This window comes from Anabas testudineus, chromosome 23 (assembly GCF_900324465.2).
Source record: "Anabas testudineus chromosome 23, fAnaTes1.2, whole genome shotgun sequence".
Lineage (NCBI taxonomy): Eukaryota > Metazoa > Chordata > Actinopteri > Anabantiformes > Anabantidae > Anabas > Anabas testudineus.
Window position 1 is genome coordinate 671,928 of NC_046631.1, and position 20,417 is coordinate 692,344.

The 20,417-nt window shown below is 40.1% G+C and overlaps 1 protein-coding gene across 1 annotated transcript in view; it reads right to left on the reverse strand.

Annotated features, from left to right (window-relative positions):
- Window positions 1-5,811: 5,811 nt before the first annotated feature.
- The window catches only part of LOC113164892 (protein bicaudal D homolog 1-like), a 28,408-nt gene continuing 13,802 nt past the window's right edge, over window positions 5,812-20,417 (reverse strand). Inside the window, exons 2-11 of the mRNA XM_026364426.1 lie at window positions 18,446-18,658; window positions 18,078-18,230; window positions 17,379-17,683; window positions 15,321-15,495; window positions 13,260-13,775; window positions 12,990-13,168; window positions 11,844-12,234; window positions 11,491-11,685; window positions 9,648-9,799; window positions 5,812-7,787 (exon numbers count right to left, since the gene is read on the reverse strand). Of these exons, the coding sequence (XP_026220211.1) occupies window positions 6,767-7,787; window positions 9,648-9,799; window positions 11,491-11,685; window positions 11,844-12,234; window positions 12,990-13,168; window positions 13,260-13,775; window positions 15,321-15,495; window positions 17,379-17,683; window positions 18,078-18,230; window positions 18,446-18,658 (3,300 nt within the window). The 3' untranslated portion in view covers window positions 5,812-6,766. The remainder of the gene's footprint in view (window positions 7,788-9,647; window positions 9,800-11,490; window positions 11,686-11,843; window positions 12,235-12,989; window positions 13,169-13,259; window positions 13,776-15,320; window positions 15,496-17,378; window positions 17,684-18,077; window positions 18,231-18,445; window positions 18,659-20,417) is intronic.

Here is a 20,417-nt window from a genome sequence, read left to right on the forward strand (position 1 = left end):
ACTGTTAGACTGACACACAGCACAAACATACACAGTATATGCTGCATAGATTTAAAGGCTTAACATAATCAAGGGTTATCAAAGAAAGAAAGGACTTAACACTTACCCACACATCAGTAAGGTTATGGTTTCAATTCAAGAAAAAAAAAAAAAACATGTTGTCTAGCATCGAACTCTGAGACTTGAATGTATGTAATATGTGAGAGACGCTGGGGCAAGGTTGGAGTAAGTCTGGGGTCAAGTTAAGCATAATAGCACACCATGCTATGTCATTAAAGAACTTACTTCTTAACCTGCCTTCATCCAACGATGTACCTGTTAAATGACTACAAATGGGAATCATGGGGATGACTAATGTCCTAATTGTGTATGCAATTGATCACAAAATACAACAAAGTATCAATTCATAGATATTTTCAGTCTATATTAACATAATGCTGTACAGTTAAAGCATTAAAATACTCGGTACATGTATGTACACGTGCATATAAAGTGGTCGAAAGGAAACAGGCTTTGGACACATTCAGTGATAAGACATTTAACAGTCTGGATGTTTGAAAAGCGGGGCATTAGCTCAGAGGTGCTGCTTACAGTATCGTAGACCATGACTCCCAGTAAGACCAAGAAAGATTTGATCACAAAACTATAAAACTGTGATTCTCCCTAAAAAGATGATGTAGCAACAGATTTGGGTTTTAGCTAGACAGACATTTCTGGGAAAGGAGCTGATTTTAAACACCCTTTTTCTGACTGAAGAAATTACATATGACATAACAAATGTCACAAACAAGATCTATTTTAATGCCACTGATAGATAATTATATTTTTTGCCCATATTTGACACTTTTAGAGAAATGGCAGCTTTAGCTCCTGTCACTAAAAGACCAAGCTTGACCAGAAATTATTATTATTACATAAAAACAATTTGGTACCAAGAACACATTAGGTTCCCTGTGTGGCGACTGTAGTCCTGGTGTGTAAGATTTCTTTGTTATCTCGTTATTGTAGCTGCCTTTTGAAAGATATTGGACACTGTCAAATCAAGAACTTACTGAGAACATGCCAGACATTTATGCCAGAGCTTGGCCTATATTGCAGACTTGCACCTCTTTCCCAACTTGCACTCTGAAAATCTATTGTTCTTAGGTTCTGCCAAATACAGTTATAGATGTTTTTTTCTCCCAAGACCAGCTTTGTATAGTTTTATGAAATGTCTGTATGGCAAAACACTATCTATATAACCTTATTAATTTCAATGTGTTGAAGAAGCTGACAATTTGCTTTAATGCAGTAATGGAAAATTTATTTTTTGTAGTTAGTATTTTTGCTAAATCACATAAAATGTTGAAAATAATACTATAACCAATATGCTGTAGGGAAAACACCTCAAGATCATATAGACCTTTCCATCATATTTCTCTATAACCCGACTTTAGTAACACATAGAGAATTTTTTATCTCCAGTGATAGATTAGTAAACCAATCAAACTAAAGCCAGGCCAACCAAGCAATCAGCTTCAACATGTATCAGTTGCATGGCACCATCTGAGAAAAAGCCCACAGGCATTTCTCTGAAACAGCATATACGTGAACATAATATTCCAGCAGGTGTACCATGGGGCAGAAAACAACACTTGACAGACTTCGCGAAGTTTCATTAGTTAAGACTCACTGGCATGAAAATAAAGCATTTGTTGGTTGGAGAACAGGGAGATGTGTTTTGAGCTGTACATACTGTATGTGTTTAAACAGAGTGGGGTGTCACAGAGAGGGGATCACATTGGGTTCCTTTTACCTTAGCCAACATCCATTTTTAAATCACTAAACGAATGTTACATGTAAGAGAATGCAAATACACCAAGGCGTAGTAAAGTTAGTTTGCCTGAGTAATACTGTTGTTTTGCTGATAGTAACGGCAGACAGACTATGACATGCACCAACAGCATGTTCTCATGATTTAACTGAAACTAATATCACTTATATAGTTCTTAATAACACATTGGCTTTCAAGCTTATTTAGCTATTGTTTCTACTAAGGCCATTTTTATTTTTACTTAGTTAACTAAGGTAAACTGCAATACTACTCAACAAAAATGAAAATGACAAAAAAATGAATGCTGACATTATGTTGTTTGTCCCTTGTTCCTGGAATGTGGTCATTTCAGTCAATGAGCTGTTCCAAAACTCTGTTAGGTAAGAATGATGAAACAATGTTAATTCACTTTATATCTAATCATATTGGGTTGTTTTAAATCATTTTACTATTAAGCATTTAACAACTTTATAAATAATACATGTTATTTATTTTTTGGAACCAGGGCTTGACATTAACATGTGCCATCAGTCAATTTGTGTACATGCGTAATGCACTCCAAGCAGACAGAGGTTCCCTGGTAATAAAACATCATTAACACCGAGTGAGTTAGGGAAGACTAAGACTTGTCCCATAAACAGAAATGAAGTTGGGCTTCTTTTTGTGGGGAGGAAAGAAACCTCTTTCCATTTAATGACTCTATTATTTTAGACATAAACTCGCATCATCTGTCATAACAAAAAACTCTCTAAAAGCACACTGCTTTCTGTCTATAGACTTAGACATCTCTCTTACATACTGCTTTGTAATAATTTCTTTATTCTCTGATACCATTTACCTCTTTACTTAAGTGATAAAAGTATTGTAGTTTGAAATTATTGTGGAATTTTGTTATTTTTTTCAGGGTCTGTGCAGCAGGCGTGAATTTACGGAGGGCAATAAGGGCAGCTGCTCACCGTACTGTAAGGCAGTGGGGCAATCTTAACCTCAGCCCAGTTCTTTTTAAAGTTGTACTGGGACGATAAAATTATACATTTTATAAAGAAGTTGAGTCATTGCAACTGGACTTTCTTCTTGTTAGAAGAAGCAGTTTTAAATAATTAGCCATGATTAGATATTTTGAGGTATCAGAGAAAGATTAGGGCTGCTGAACATGCCATTCAAGCTTGTTGTGCAGATGATGATGATTATGTCATGTCCAACCTCACATATGTAGATCAGTGGATTGGGGCATCTGCTTCTGCCCACCAGTTTATGTCCCTTCAAATATAGTGTATATAGTAGAGACCATTTTTTCTGTCTTCTTTCCTCTTGTGTTGTTTAGTTCTCTTGGTTCTTATTTGAAATGTTATTAAATATTTGATTTACAAACTGCTGCCCAGTGACTGAAATGCCAAAATTCTGGGAAACAGAGAAGCAGAAACTTTAAGTGTAGTGTGATGATCTAGATTAAGACAGCTCTACACCAGGAAAATGGTCCGGGTAAAGTATAGGATCTGTACTACGTTGTGTAAGCAAACAAACACCAGTATGGCCATGTAAGGGAAGTAATTTATTACTATTACCTACATACTACTGTATATGATTTACATATCTAGGCCACGCTTTTAGAGAATCAGCTCTGCTGTTGACTGCAAGTGCAGTAAAAATCAACATGGGAAGTAATGTAAATGACCATTCAGCACAACAAGTGCATCTAAAATATTTAGTAGTTATCCATTGTACCATTATAAATTGTTCATCAACCAAGAGAATACAACAAATGCAAGGAGGACTCCTCCTCAACAATCTGGTTGCCCCTTAAAAATGACAAATAGGTTCAATGATTAAGATAGAAAAAAGTAAGATGTGGGCCCATCACTGCAAAAAAAAAAAAAAAAAAACTTTCAAAGGAAATCTAATGTATTAAGGTGCCTGTCAAATGAGTTTTTGCCCCATGTTGCATATAGAAAAACTTGTGTATTTCAGGCATGAATGTGCATCCATTACGGTATAAGATAGTCAACAGTCAACAAACAGTGATAAGATCAAGGAATAGATAAGGAACAAAATAACAAGAGTGGCATTTAAAGGTTCCAGTGATGGAGAGGAAAAGATTACACTGCAGAAGTAATATGGGCAAGTATTTGCCAGGTCTATATTCTGGACTGCATCCTGGCAAAAAATATCTACTGGTACTTACATGTATTATTTGACAGATATGAGTCATTATTCACCCTGGAGAAAGTAATCCAAGCTAGAAACACTTACACAGTGTTTTAGGCTGAGGTGGAGTCGTTGAAATGAAAAGAAAGGAAAGCACATGAAGAAGGTAACCAGACAACAGACAATCAGCCAGAGAAGGTATTTGTTATTAGGCTACACTGTGTACAGTAGGTACTGTTTAATAGGTTCTGTAAGGCACACACAGACACAGGAACTACGGTATCATGTGTGCTGAGGTGGTACCATCTAAGATATGATGTTGGCCTATATTTCAAAGTATATCACAAACCTTAACAGATATGTTTGCTGTCAACTCGCATCAAATGATATCAACATCTAGTGTACATATACAGTATAATAATGTATTGATGTCTTGCTTGCTAGTTAACCACATATTGTGTAATGGATGGTTACTGCTCCCAATTAGGCTCTGAACAATCCACATAGTGCCCCTAATTATGAACATCAGAGTGTAAGAAACTGTTTACGTTGCCTTGTAAATGTGAATAAAAGATATTAAGTTAAAGATATCAGTAATGTCAGACACAGACATACAAATAAGCCAGTGTTAAAATGGATGCAAAGGCATCAGTGGCATTTACATTGAAATAAAATCTAAAATGGACACAATTCCAGTCAAGAGAAGACAAATCAGTGAAAACAAACAAAAAATGCTAATAGCCTTTTCTGGTGTTATACATTATAGCACCAACCAACACAGGTTTGCTCTTATTCGTCTTCTGCTGACATTGTGTGGATGCAGCATAAGGTACCAATTTTCCCCCTGCAGAGAGTCTTTATGCTAAGCTAAGCTAGATCCCTCAGAGACATATCCCTGTACAAAACATGCAGTATAACTGATATCAGATGCCTTGTGTAATGCTAGCTAAGATGGAATAAAAGCATGTTTCTGAAAAGTTAAGACTGTTCTATTTAGCTTTGAGTAGAGTACTCTTTAGGTGCAGTCTAATCTGGGAAAGCTGTTCTCCCTGACAAAATGATCCAATGATGCTTCTAGTAATTCTGTTTTGGTTTACTTCCCTGAGTTTGGTGCAATGACATGAACAAACCTTCCTATAACCTAAATTCGTTAAATCTGTGTTATCTCTGCAGATGACCTCAGAGGCTCAACAGAGTGCCACATTGATAAAGTACCAGCATAACTGAAGTCAGCCATGATGGTGAGTTAGAAATGTCTATGACCACCCTCAAAGTTAGGTCTAACCCAATACACATATTGTGCACATTCAGAATGTTCTGGTAGTAGTACAAGTATGTCAAGTCAGAAAAAAATCTTTTAAGACCTTGCTTTAAGATCTTGAAGACATTTCAACTTCCATCTAGAAGCACTGGATGGTCATCTGTCACCACATTACTGCAAAATCCGGAATGACAAGGCCATTTCATCTTTTATTTTCTTGTCTGTCAGTTGCAGTTGAGTTCTGATCACTCCTAGTTTGTGTTTAGGAGGGTGGTGAGAGTCAAAGAATAAGTGGGTGTGTGTGTTTCTTTTCCAGCCAGTCAGATGACTGATGAAGGCTTCTGGATGGAGGTGAAATATCTTAAAGTCCAGTTGCCACTGAACAGCCTTTTTGGGATAACCATGACCTGGATGACTGAGAATCTTTACAGACAGCATGTATATGGTTATGTCAGAATATTTTATATATTTTATATAATATTTATTATTAATTAATTTGAGAAATCTATAGTGTAACCTTTATTTAATTTTATTTAGTTTATTAAGATTTATTAATTTGGTAAGCTAACAGTAACAGTGAAATACACTTTACTGCTACTACTAATTTCCTTAGTAGAGGATTTCTGTGTTTTGCTTTGTTTAGTTTGTTGTAAGATAGTCTCTTTATCAGTGCTTTCAACATTGATACCTTCTATTCATCTTGCAGCTCTATCGATCACTTTTTTCACATGGAAGGGGATTATTCAAATGTGATCATGCATAGCTGAGTACAAGTTTATACAAGAACAAAGCTCCGGGTAGTGGGTGGAAAAAGAATTCTTAAAGGCTGAGCTGTCAATGGCAACAATGCAACATATTAGGATGCTGACCTAGTCATGTGTCAGTGTATAGGATGAAATTCAAGTTGAAACGATAAACGAGTCAGTAAGCTTCAAACAAAGTTCCTCCAGGTAGGCTGAACAATGATTAACCTGAACCTTTAGACATCCAAGTAGTATATCACAAATGAAAAATGCCAGCATTAAAATATATCTGGTTTACAGTGTTTATGTATGCAGTATATGAGAGTCAGAGTATGAGATATTACACTGAATATAGAGGAAGGACTGTGTTTAATAATGTGGCCCCTGCTTGACCTTATAAAGGTGTGGTCAATTGTCCAGCCATTGTCTGGATGTCTCCGTCTCTCCTTTAATGATCATGCATGTGATATCTCAACCTGAAGTACTTAAGAACTCCCAATAAAAGTCTATTTAACACACTCCTGTGGACCAGTCAGCAATCTCAAAGACAGTCTCAAAGAAAAGAGAAAGGTGGGGCTGCATGTGCTCCTTATGTCAAATCCCTGAGCAAAGTCACTGAACATTCAAAACCAAACGGCCAAGGCTTAGGCACAGGAAAACAGAAAACCACTCTGTCCTCCTCTCTGTGAGCCCCCACTCTTTCAGTTGATGAAAAGAGAGGGATGATGGGTGCTACTGTTTTAATTTCAGTAAGGAGCATGGTGGAACAGTCTGTAAGAGCTTTATGGTATGTATGGTATGGGGTCAGTGCCAGTGCCGGTAAGAACTGCAGTATCTGGGGTAGAGGGGCGCATAGTGGGTGGAGTGACTGTAGGAGGTGGGGGTGCCAATATTGAGGTATGAGTTGGAGGGGATAAAAGCAGGAGAGGAACTGTAGAAAGAGGAATAGCTATGGGATGAAGAAGCAAACTGGGAAGAGGAATAAGGGGAAGATGAGGAAGGAGTGCAAAGCACAGAAGAGTGCGTCAGGCTAGACAGGGGCCGAGTTCGGGGTGACGGGCTCCAAGTGGAGCGCCTGAGCCCCAGAACAGGGGACCTGTAGGGAGAAGATGGGGCAGATCCTGGCTGGTTGGGCCTGGTGATGGTGGTGGATGTGGTAGATGTGTGAGTGTCTGGGGTGCAGTGTCTGGAAAGGCCCGAGCCTCTGGGCAGAGCAGGGGAGATGTTAACACCAAAACTGTGGGAGTCAACCGCAAACGTCTGAACCCCTGAAGTCCACTGGGAATGAGCAAGTCTGAGAAAGGTTGAGGGAGGTGTCTGTGTTGAGAGAGAGGAGGGGGCCTCCAGAGATGGGGGGCACTCTGACACTGGAGGGCCAGCTAATGGGGTGACCACAGTTGATGTTGGACTGCAAGGGGGTATGTGTGAGGTGGGTGAGTTGAGATCTGATACTAAAGCTGCAGCAGCTGCACTGACCACAGATGGGCTTAGGGGCATGGTGGCATCAGGAATAACCGATGTAGGACTAGTAAGGCCAAGAGGAGGGCGAGGAGCCAAAGCTGAAGTGGAGCCTTGGGCTAGTTTGGAGGCTGAAGCTGAAGCTGAAGGACTTACTTTAGGGGTGCTGGTCTTGCCACGAGTCAGCCTGCCCCCACGTGTTCGGTGGGTCTGCTCTTGATCGAAGGCCAAATCCTCCAGGCGCTGGGTGAGGGCCAGTTTCTGCTGGATGGCCATCCGCAGGAGCGAATTCAGAGTTTTCTTCTCATCCTCAGCTGCCGCCAGCTGCCTCTGCATGTCATCCAGCTGGGTCAAATACTCATCACACCTGATCAGAGCAAGGTTTAAGAAATTTGGAACAAGAAACAATATGAACAAGTCATATGAGATATTGAGGTATAGTCTGCACAGCAAACATTAAGCTATTATGAGTCACCAGTTAACAAATATAGACTAGAAACTAAAGATGTACTAATCGATTAGGCGGGTTTTAAGCCTGATACAGCATTACCAGTGACTGGCTGATCAGGCTAAGATAACCACTTCTGTGTCTGTCAGATTCTTACATGTGTGAGTGTAAAAATCTGCAAGCCAGCATGCTAGTTTTTCAGACGGAGAATTCTAGTCTTGCTCAATGTTCTTGAAGATATTTCACTTTTCATGTGAAAGGCTGCTTCAATTGCTTAGTACGCCAAGGTATTTAACCACAGTTAACACCTTGAGGGTTGTTGAGGTTACATGGATCATGAATGTCCTATTCACCATCACGGGTGTCATTAGGTTCATCTGTCAACGTATGAGCGGCTTTTAAATTGCCTTGTACGGGATGCGACGGGTGGTGTCATTGAGTACCAGAGGTCTCTAGATGACCACCCCTCTCAAATACAGGTGGTCATCTAGAGACCTCTGGTACTCAATGACACCACCCGTCGCATCCCTCTGGTGCGAATCTGATACGAATCATCAAGCAATTCTTGAGCATACAAACCAAAACAGGACCAAAAGCTATGAATTGCTTCTGAGATCACTGGACAATATGTTGATTTAAATGTATTTAATTTGTACATCCAAAACATGCTTCACCATGAGAATGGGCAGTGCGTCACAGACATCTGGTAGAATGACTCTGACTTGCCGCAAGTGATTAAAATTATAATTACCTCTGGAGTGACCAACCCGTATTTATATCTAAAAATCTATAATTTTTCCTAAACACATGTCCTCTAAAGTGTTGCAGGAGTGCTGGAGCCTATCCCAGCTGTCATTGAGTAAGAGGCAGGGTACACCCTGGACCAGTCAGGCATACAGAGACAGACAACCATTTACACTCACTTTTCCACCCTATGGCCCAAGAGCAATTTAGAGTGACCAGTTCATCCAGCATGCATCACTTTGAACAGCAGGAGGAAGCTGGAGTACCTAGAGCAAACCCATTCAGACACAGGGAGGCACCCAGCCAACCTGTGGATTTGAATTCAAGTCCTGCTTGCTATGAGGTAACAATGCTAACCACTACACCTCTGCCCCCTGTGTTAACATACATTATGTAATTGTCTAACCCACAGAAACATGCAGTAATCCACAACATAGGACCTTCTTCCTGGATTTACTTTTTTGGTCCCATAGCAGACACATCTGACCAATAAGGAGAGAGGAAGTTCTTGAGGAGTTTGAAGTGACGCATTGTGGTACACTTAGATTTTTCCACTGTGTGAAAGAAACTAAACCGAAGGAAAAATACTACAAGTTTACAAACTCATTGAGTGATTCAAACCAGAGCAAATGCGCTAAGGGGTGACCACATTTTTAACAGAGCAGGTGGTCTATGGCTCTCACTTAAAACACCATCTTGCCATCACTCCACACGTAGTTTGAAAGCCATTCACACTCTGATAAATGTAACTCTAACAACACACATGATGGCTGGGTGACACACTGTTGTGTGTTGAGGTTTAAATAGTCCCATCCAGTCAGTTAAAACTAATGAAGCAGTTTAGAGGAGAGTTAAAAGGCACGACTGAAATTCTCCACAAACTAAAAAAAAAATTTAAAAAATGTGTGTTTGTTGCTGCAACCAGAATGTTTCACATTGCATGCAGTAATTTTATTATTGCAGTCAATGTTTCATGGTAATTATATGAAAATGTTGAGCATTAGAGCTTTATATTTTTTGCAAATGGTCTCTGACCTGGTAGCAAACATGGCTCGCAGGGAAGAAAAAGTGGCAGCATCCTCCTTCAGGGCCTTCAGCTCATTCCTCAGTTTCATCATGGTGTCAGTCACCATTGACTTCTCTGCCTCATACTTACTCTTCAGGTTAGCTAGAGCCACCTCTGCCGTCTGGATAATCACAAACACATATATATCATAAATTCATGTGTTTTCTTAATTTACATTCACTTTCCCCACCACCAGTTGAATGTTCCACTATCCCTTTAACAATATGAAGACTGCCGATATAAACTTTTTTACTTTACTTCTACTATATTGCATCTCCTATGGCCCCATACAGTATAAAGCTGGTTTCTTTAACTAACCAGCACTGAATCCTACCTCTGTTGAGCCTAGTATCCCACTCAGTAGTGACAACTTTATGAATTTCTTTACAATTGAAATCATACCTATTAAAGAAAAAACTTAACCACTAGTATGGTTCAGTAGATCGTGCTGAGTTAATTTCAATAATTAATTCATCTAAACCATGAACATTTCTCTTAGATCACGTTCCGACTAGACTGCTTAAAGATGTTTTACCTTCTATCAATACGTCCATATTAGATCAGATCAATCTATCTTTACAAACAGGCTACGTACGTAGACTTTTAAGGTTGCTGTAGTCAAACCTCTACTCAAAAAGCCTACTCATGACTTGATTTCAACCAATTATAGACCCATATCCAATCTTCCCTTTATCTTTAAAATCCTTAAAAGTTAAGTTTCAAAGCAAATATGTGACCTTATGTGCAGGAATAACCACTAATGTCACTAATGATCTTCTCATAGTATCAGACAACAGACTTCTCTCTATACTCATCTTGTTAGATCACAGCACTGGACACTATAGATCACAACAATTTTATTACACAGACTGTAACATGACACTGGGATTAAGGAAACAGCACTAGGCTAGTATAATTCTCACATTCCAGTTTTGTTTATGTTAATGATGAGTCTTCCATGCACACAGTGCTTGGACTGGTTCTTTCTACTTTATGAATGTCCCTCTTAGACAATATAATAATAATAATAATATAATAATGATTATTATTAATAATAATATATATTTCCATTGGTATACAGATGACACCTAGCTATATTTACTGATAAAACAAATGAATTTGTCAAACTTCAAACATGCTTAAAACACATACAGTACTGGATGTCCTTTTCTACTAAAAGGATTACTGAAAAACTACTTCATGCATTTGTGGACTACTGTAATTAACTATTAACTGGATGTCCTTATAGCTCCTTAAAAAGCCTCTAGTTTGCATACATTTTTCCTTCCTTAATCTCACTGAGGACTTTTGGTAGCGTCACTTGTGGGTTCCTGATTACCTTCCTAAACCAAGACTCTTCTTGCCCTATTCACAGTGTAATCACGAAACTAGCTCTAGAAAGTCCTGCTGGTTTCAAGGTTCTTCCATTTCACAACTAGAAACCACCCCTGAAAATAGCTTTAGAAATGGTTTTATAGTCTTGTCCTCTAGGGGTAATATCATTCCATGCAGCACATCTTCTATAACTTGATGATGTATTCTGATTGATGGGTTTGCAGACATTGGTCATAGTAAAGTCACATAGTGAGAATTAAGTTGACCACTGTTCTTGACTGAAGAATGCACCATGTTTCTGTCATTAATGTCATCTGTTATCTTGGACAGCCCTAACACTGTGTGAGAGGCTTTGTAATCATATGTTATTATGTGAATGTTCAGTATATTGCCCATAGTCCAAAATACAGTTACCTTTATCAGTATCATTCAGCCCCACACTAACAATAATAACAAATCACATCCACGCTCTCTCACCTGTTTGTTAGCCTTAAGCACCAGTCTGAGGGTGGCTATTTGCTCTCTCTTAGTGCTGAGAAGAGACTTAAGCTTCAAGATCTCCTCCATGCAGCTCTCTCTGTCCTTGTCCAACAGAGGGGCCAGTTCTCTGGCGGCAGCTCTCTGTCTGGACAGCTGCAAAGACCTGTCTACTGCTCGCTGTAGGTGCTTCACCTAAGCAACAAAAGGAGAAGGGGAGTGGAGGAGAGGGTGAGGACAAGAGGATACAAAGTGAATGGAATGTAAAAGAGAGAGGGCAGACATAGAGAGTAAGTGAACAGAAAGTATTGAGAGGAGAAAGAACTGACATCCAAAACAGCACTATGTTTTACCTGGTCTCTGATGATGGCATTAAGATTGTAGATGTTCATAGGCTCCCTGCGCAGCTCACCAGCTGGCTCCAGGGCGGGTGATGATGATGACGATGATGACGAAGAGGCACTGATGCTAGGTGAACGGGTCGGAGGTGTGCAGGGTGTTAGAGACTGCTCAGATGGAACCTGGGGCCCTTCCCTGCTCCCCACTTTTTCCTCCCCCCGACCGTCTCCAGAAAGGGGCTGTTTGGATGGAGACTCTGAGGGGCTCCGTGACTCCCCAGACACTGAGGTTGTCGAAGCGACAGCAGCCAGCCGCCTGGCAAGGCGCGGTGTGAGGAGAACTTTGCTGTTGTCCGAAGACATGGCTTTGAGACTGGCGCTGAGGCCCCTGAGCCCTCTGCCTTGTCTAGAAGAAAAAACAATTATTGTGTTGGTGGGCGTCTGCCCTGTCTTTACCCTTTCTGTTCAAGACAATTTCTACAGATTTTACCACCCTGCTGCCAGGGTGTATGGTGAAGTGTAGTCTCTTAGCCTATGTTATCCTACTGTGGGTGGCCTGAAAACATATTCAAACACAGTGCTTTTAAAAACATCCTAAAATGTTTCCTAAACACATGAATTTGCCAATGGTGATTTATGAGGCTTTTGTCTTTTCTGGACTCCTAAAGCAATGCAGTTGTAGTTCACTAAGCACATTTTGCTGGAGAAACAACAGTGCAAATGGCATGGCCTGACTCAGCAGGCAGTCAGCAAGCAGCTATATTATTCAATCAAATACACTTGATCACACACTCCCACATGTAACATCTCTGCGAATCACTTTGTCCAAACTGGGTGTTGGGATTTGACGGGGGACTGCTGCTTAGAGCTGTGGCTCTTAATAGGGGTCTTGCAAGATTAGCTGGCCTAAAATGCAGCTTTTATAGAAGGTTAAGCAAAATTTTTGTAAGAGCAATAGGTCTCTATGTTCACATTCTGGGTAAGTCAAGCAAGAATATGAGAACAGTACAGTCAGCGCTGTAAAATATAAAATAAATAGACACTGAGCACCTCTAAATTTAGATTTCATGGCCAATATAGGGTCAATATTATTTTGAAATCTTGAAATCCTGTTCCACTCTTCTATTTCTGTAAATGTCCCACTGACAAAACAGTGACAACCTGTAGTAGTCCAGCATGACACGGTTGGGCGTCTCATTGTTGCACAAACAGACGTGATGGTAGAGCTGGGCAAGCTCCTCACTCAGTGTCACCAGCTCATCCTGAGCTGCATTTAACGTCCCCTGGTTCTCGTTGGATGCTGACCGAGCAGCCTGCAACTCCCTTTCCAGACTAGAAATCTGAGACAGGAGAAAAAGGTAAAGAAATTATTTATTTGTCTAATGATCACTTATTACATTGTAGCAGATGCTTTCAGTTTATCATGGTTACCTTCTCAAGTCTTTCCTGGCAGCTCTTCTCCAATGAGGCAACTTGCCTCTCCAGTTTCTGAAGCTCACCATTTCGTCTTGGTTTCACCTCTGCTTCTCCCTCCTCAAACTGAGTAAGCCTCTCACGGAGGGCTTTCACCTCCGCCTTTAACTCCACCAACTCTGTCACAGCCACACGGTACTTGCACTGCAGGATCTCCAGACCTGGCGTTTGGTAAGAAAACACCTGACTTTTGTTCAGCGTTTCATTCTTCTCTTCCTCAGTTCCTCCTTCCTCTTCAGTATCTTCCTCATATTTGTACAACTCCATGAAGGCCTCAGAGCTATACTGAGCGGTAACACTGCTGTGGTCTTCTCTGCTGGTCCGTGCTCTTTGATTCAGGCGGCGGAGCACAGTGACTTTCTGGTTAAGACGGAGGGCCTTTTCATGCTGCTCAGTCAAAGCGCCCTGGGTGTGTTGGAGCTGAGTCTGGGATTCCTGCAAGCTGATTATCAATGCTGCTTTCTCCCGTTCAACCTCAGGGGGGCAGCAGCAGAAAAACAGCAAATATTATGAATCAGTTATTTTTATAATCATTCTTAAATAACCTTTTTACAGGTTTATTAACACATCCACTACAGAAATAAACTTGCAGCCCTCGTTAAACAGCCACAAACTGGGGTCCAAATCACATTCTGCAGCTTCATCTACAAATATTGTAGTAGGCAGAATGAGACATTTAGACATTTACATTTAGTAATTTGACACTTATATCTAAAGCAACTTACAAGTGTAGTACAAGGCAAGCAACATATCTAAGCCAAGGGAAAAAAAAAGTAAAGTGACATAGGAAGATTTGTCTCTGTTTTATGAGGTGAAAAGGGATAAATTAGGTCTAAGTAGTTTGATGCTTCAGTTTTGCCGGAGCAGTGTTTAGAAGCAAGGAAGCTTGCACTGGTTTCCAGTGGACTGTGCCCAATTAATTTATCACAATATTTAAAGAGAAAAAGCAAGGTTCATAAGTAATAGAACAAATATATGTCTTGAAATGTATTCTCTGTCTACCACTGCACTAGATTTGTAATGAAACACTGATATGATTGAAGTCAACACCAAATGACAAAAGTCTTGCTTTAACCATTTAGGGAATACAGACATTTTTACCAACTGTTGTGTTGCCTCATGTCACCTTCATCTGGTGGCACTAGGAAAGTACTCTTTACAGGCAGTTGGCAGAGGTCAACAATAACAGATAAATACTTAAAGAATACTAAATGCTTTAATTGAGTGTTAAGAAACAACACTACAGTACATTTCAAAGTGGCCTTGATAATAGTGGAAGTAGCACTGAAAGCCACCATGAACAGTAGAGTGGTCAATGGTGTAGTGTGTCAGATAAAAATAAACTCTTCCTGCACCTCAGCCTATCACAGAGGTTTCATGGACCAGAGATAGATGGGATTACACCTACAGGAAAGCAGATACACACACATGCAGATTTGTGAATGCACAAATTCAGCTTCTTTGTGATCTAAGCAGGATTTAATACACAGTAATTAGTCATAAGGGTCGGGAAATGCCCTGAGATGTTGGTATGGTGTGGGAGAGGGATGTTAAGAGAGAAAACAAGAAGGACTGTCTGAAAGGAGGAGACAAAGGGTTAAAATGAAAGTGGCACACAGTGGTTTTACAATAAATTATTAAAGAGCCTTGTTTTTTCAAAGAGGGGAGCGTCTGAGAGTCTGGATTATAAACCCAGTATGAACTGAAAATTAAAAAATATCACTGTTCTTATTTCTCTCAAACTGCTCAAAAGCCATCAAAAGATCAAAAGCCATGGAGCCCACTGAGGCACGTTTCATGTTTCACATTTTGTAAGGTTTAAGTGTTATATATTATATATAAATGTATAAAAAATACACCTGACATTAGTCTGAAGCACAGCTTCACATGAAACTGTAATTTTAGTTCAAGCTCTAAAGGCTCTAATTTAAGAAACTGATCAATACGTTGTTTGTTCTAACACTGTCATACTGTAATCCAAGCTTCCATTTTCCATGTGTGACCACAGCACAGACTCACTGTCATTATCTGCTGCTTGAGCTTCTGGATCTCTGTCAGGTTCATCTCACTGTAGAGATTAGATGTCGCCACTCCTTCTGCTTTTCGACTGTGCCCTTGATGCTCTCCGTTAGCCTTGGGCACTGACCCCGTGGGTGTGCCCGCTCCCGGTCCAACATGGAGGTGACCATTACACCTGACAGATCACAACAGGATAAAAACAACACATTTAAATTCCAATAAATTTAAATCAAAATTACAGATTTATAATCAGCACAATAAACAATCAATTCTTACAACCATCATTTAAAATAACTAGACCAGTACCACAAATACAGTCTCATTACACGCCGGGCCATGAAAAATAATATATAATGATGTTTTTTCGTATCAGTTGATATCAAGATGTCTCAATAAAAGGTAAATTACTTTTTCTGTCAAGCTTAAAGTTGAATTTTTTCTCATCTCTGTGTTTCCTTCTGAACCCACCCTTTTAGTTAGGCTGTCATAATTAGTCCTGCCGGAGTCCCTGCTGCACTATACTAAATATACATTCACCTCAAACTTTATCTGACTGTGAATACAAATAACTGCAATCTCTCCTCTTCTCTCTCTTTCCCTCTCCCTCTCTCTTTTCCCTCTTCCTGTCTCTCTGTTGAGCTACACGTCATTCCACCCTTTGCCCTCTGGACCTGTCTGACTCGTCCTGATGCCCAACTTCTGGCTGGAGATCTCGTCGCCTGGATCCACCGTTTGCCCTATGGGATGCGTTTGGAGACTGGATTGGTCACAAGCTACTATGATGTCGGTCCTGGCCTCGGCAGACGTCGGAAGCTGTTTCTTGGAGGTCTCGACTCAACGCTCGATAGTCAAGGAATGGAACAAGTCTGCCTGCAATAACTAACTGGACTCCACATTAACTTAAAGACATTAACTGTTATACTGGACTGCCTGCTGCCTACACAGCATGTAATCACCCATATGAGGATGGGTTCCCTGTTGAGTCTGGTTCCTCTCAAGGTTTCTTCCTGTTGCCTTCTCAGGGAGTTTTTCCTTGCCACTGTCGCCCTTGGCTTGCTCATCAGGGACAATCTGATTATTATGATTCTTACACATTCACTGTTCATGTACTGTTCTTTGGTTGTGTAAAGCTGCTTTGTGACAATGTCAATTGTAAAAAGCGCTCTACAAATAAAATTGAATTGAATTGAATTGAATTGAATTATTTCTTTTGCAATTAAGTAGGCTATTAGATGTGTGATATCACTGTATCTGTTCTTCAAGCACTTGCTTGGGTCTGGGACTGTAAAGTCTCACATTGTGCGTGCGCTAAAGGATGGTACTGCTTGTAATTTGCCAGAATATCTCCACACTTATGAAGTTCTCACTTTCTTCTTTAAAATATTATCTACTTCTTTTGAGCCCTGTGTCCTTTGGGATGTTCTCTTCAGTTAGGCTTTTACTTGAATTTCCTTAAACATTTTCTGTCTTCATTATCTCGTACCTCACTCCAGCCCCTGATACACTGCTGCAGTAGCCAAAACATTATCAAGTCTACATTTACCAGCTAAGGCTAAGGTCTTTGCCGTGGGCATCAACCAACCTGAACTGGCTGTAACTTTCCCCGCCACATGATTTGTTTGCACGGTGCTATTCTCATTATGAATGGTGCCAAAACATGTATGGAATGCGTTCTATCGAAGTTATATCAACCAGTCTAAAAGTTACATTGAGGACATTTTTTTTTTTGTGATAAATATTGTTGTTTTGTTGCCCATCTCTTAATACAGGATCTTCCCAATGTGATATGTTAAAAAGTGAAAAGTTTGGGTAACTGGCACTGTGAACCAAAATTAAATGTTTGTATTCATTGTCAGTGTTTTCTATTAGTAAGTCCATTCTGTTGCCTTGTACATCTTTTCAGAAAGAGATTTCAAACCAGTCTAACCCTCCACCTTTCTATAACCTTAATAAACTCAGAATGTGTGCATCAGTCTGGATGATTTTTTGCAAGTGAACATTTATAACACAGCACTTTCTTCTCATTTGTCACATTGGTTTGATTTGTGCACTATCCACCTTAGTGGCTCTTCTGCGTTGGGGGAAAGCAGGGTTGTAGGAGTGACAGTGCCACTGGACGGAGCAGAGCTGAATGTCAAGTGGACGCTGCCGGTGTAGGCCACGTCACACATGCTGAGGTGGTGGACCAGCTCCCTGCGCAGGTGGTTCTTCTGCTCGCGCTCACTTTTCAGAGACTCCAGAGACTCCTCCAGCTGAGCGTCGGAGATGTCCTTCAAACGCAGTGCGTCCTGCAGCTGGCTGTTTAGGAGCTCTGTCTCCTCCTCCAGGACCTTGATCTCATGCTTCAGGCCTTCATATTCCACCTGCATCAACACAATACAATATTTAACAGAACTGGCTTTATCAAACAAACTTCATCACTAAAATGTCAAAATTGTGGGTCCAAATAGAAACACAATTATGTCAAAAACCACATTAAAAAGACATTTTATCATTGTAAAGTTGTTGCAATCTCAGACCACTATCTGCATTCAGCTCTACATGCTGGAAATTTAGCTGATAAAACAAGGATGGTTCCTACAGGCATCTGAACTAACCCATGTTAGATGTTAAAGGTAAATTACTTTCACTAATACACTATGATTTAATCATTTCAAATTAAATCATTTAAACTGTGCAAGATCCACCTCTGGACAACAAAAATCAGTCGGTCAGGTCCATGGTCTTTATGTGCATGTGTGTCTAAATCATTTGTACCTGATTCTGTTTCAGTGTCGACACCAGCTTCTGCAGAGAGATGTTCTCCTCCTCCAGCTCAGTATAGTCCTGGAGCAGCCGAGACTCTCGGAACTTGTATTCCCTGATCTCCTCTCTCATCCGGGTGCGCTGCAGCTCTAACATCTCATTACTCTGCTGAGACAAATCAGTAAGAGAGCTGAGAGTAGAAAGATGCACCATAATTCTGTTCCACAAGAAACCAACTGAAACAGAATCCCTGCTTCTGCCTCTTTACAGAAAGTTGGAATGTTCCTTTAAATTCAAAACCTGAAACCCCCTGTACATCAGCAGTTTACTCTCGTATGGTTTTGTATGACATCCCCAACCCTATAGGCACTGTGCTGTACCTCCCTCAGCTCCTGCAGCAGGCTGCTGATATGCTCATTGTCGGCCTGGGCGCTGGAGGCAGTCGCACGGCTTCGCTTCAACTCCGACTGGAGTTCCAGGAGGCGGCCCATGTAGTAGGCCTCCTTATTGGCTGACTCCTGCAACAATGTCTCCTCATTGGTCTCCCCATCCTCTGCCACCTTACGCTGAGTGGAGTAGGCCTGGCCAAATGCCTGGAACAGGAGCAGGAGAAGAAAAGTTGAGGGCAATCCCTTTATACTGTAAATACACAGATGCGAAACGAAAAATCAATGAGATGGTCCAAACATGAAGAGAATCACAGGAGTGGATAGGGGTAGAGAGAGAACATGTGGGAAAACACCCTCCCTCCATTTAAGCCCTTGCGCTTATGTTATGTGTCGGTTGTGTGATGCTTCTTATAGACACAGCAGCAGGAATTGCTGTGCATAGACTTGCAGAATGTAAAGCTGTGCATTGTCCCACAGGAGCCTAAGTGTAAGTACAGTTTAACACTGTCAGCTGGGAGTCTGTTCTTTGTCCCACCGCTCAATGAGCCATGCATTTAGAACTGTGTACATGTGTCAGAGAATAATTACCTCCACCATATACACGGAAGTTTTATCTAACAACTACAAACATAAAGTCAAGATATCTTCTATGTATGCTGTTTATATGCAAAGGCAAACATTGAGAAGAGAGAACAGTACAACACATGTCCAGGGCAAAGCAAATGCATTGCAAGTGACTGCAGTCACTCTACGTTCTTTAAAATATTCTGTATATTGAATAACAAAACGTAAATAATTCATATAGCACCTATTAAAATACAGTAACCAAATATTTCATATTAAACATTTTGCCCAGGGGCCAAGTTTAGCATAATATTCATTAATCCATGAAGTAGACAACATTTAGATGATCAGTGAAAAAGTAAGCATCCCTTACTACACACCATTAGCATGTATGCAGAAAGGGTTATTATATCTCAGGTTATAAATGTTTGTCTTTAAACTGATCTACTGCTTATTGGCATAAAGCAAGTCCCATCTAATTTTTGATTAATTTAAAACAGTGTGACAAAGCCAGGAGCGCTATTAGAAATGTTCGGCCCTTTCACCACAGTTCAACAACCACACTTTTTTCTTTTTCATAATGCAATATAAATTTGTTTATATATCATTTCTGCCTTATATTAAATGTCATTAAAGCTGCTGCTTAAACTACCTGTTTGTACCAGCAACTGAGAAAAACTACACAATTATTTACAGTAACTTTGTAATTTAAATTAACGTAACTACTAACCCCAACACTCTCATTATGCCGATATCTGTGTGTGTGTGTGTGTGTGTGTGTGTGTGTGTGTGTGTGTGTGTGTGTGTGAGAGAGAGAGAGAGAATTCAAAATTCTGTTGATCTGGTCTTTGATCTGGCAACATTCTAGAATGTGATGTCACAGGCTACAGTTAGTGAACAGAGTACAGTAGCAGGAGTAGTGAGAGTAGCAGAAACATTTAGACACAACTCTGTCATCCTTTCTGGAGAAACAATGACTCAGACATTTCTGCTGATTGAATACAGAAGAGAGAAACAAAGTTTGTGGTAAGTCAACATGTGTTATTACTTCTTATTATGTTTAGTTTGGCTATTTTTACATTTTGTTGGATGGTTTCTCAGTGTTGAGTTGCAAATTTATGCTTTACGATTACAATTCATTTTGCAATCTACATACATGAACTGCAGGGGTTAAGAGTTCAACTACCCTTCTTCCTGACCACATCTCAGTGTGTCTTTGCACAAGTATGTAATATGTTTGAAATAATAAGTAATGCATGTATTAAGTATGTAAAATGTAAGTAGACCCTATGATGTGGCCCTCCAGGTAAATTCCTAAGAGCAGATCAAGCTCATTTCAACCTCTTCTGACTAGACATTTTTCATTTAGAATTATGTTTGAGTATAATAAGTATATATT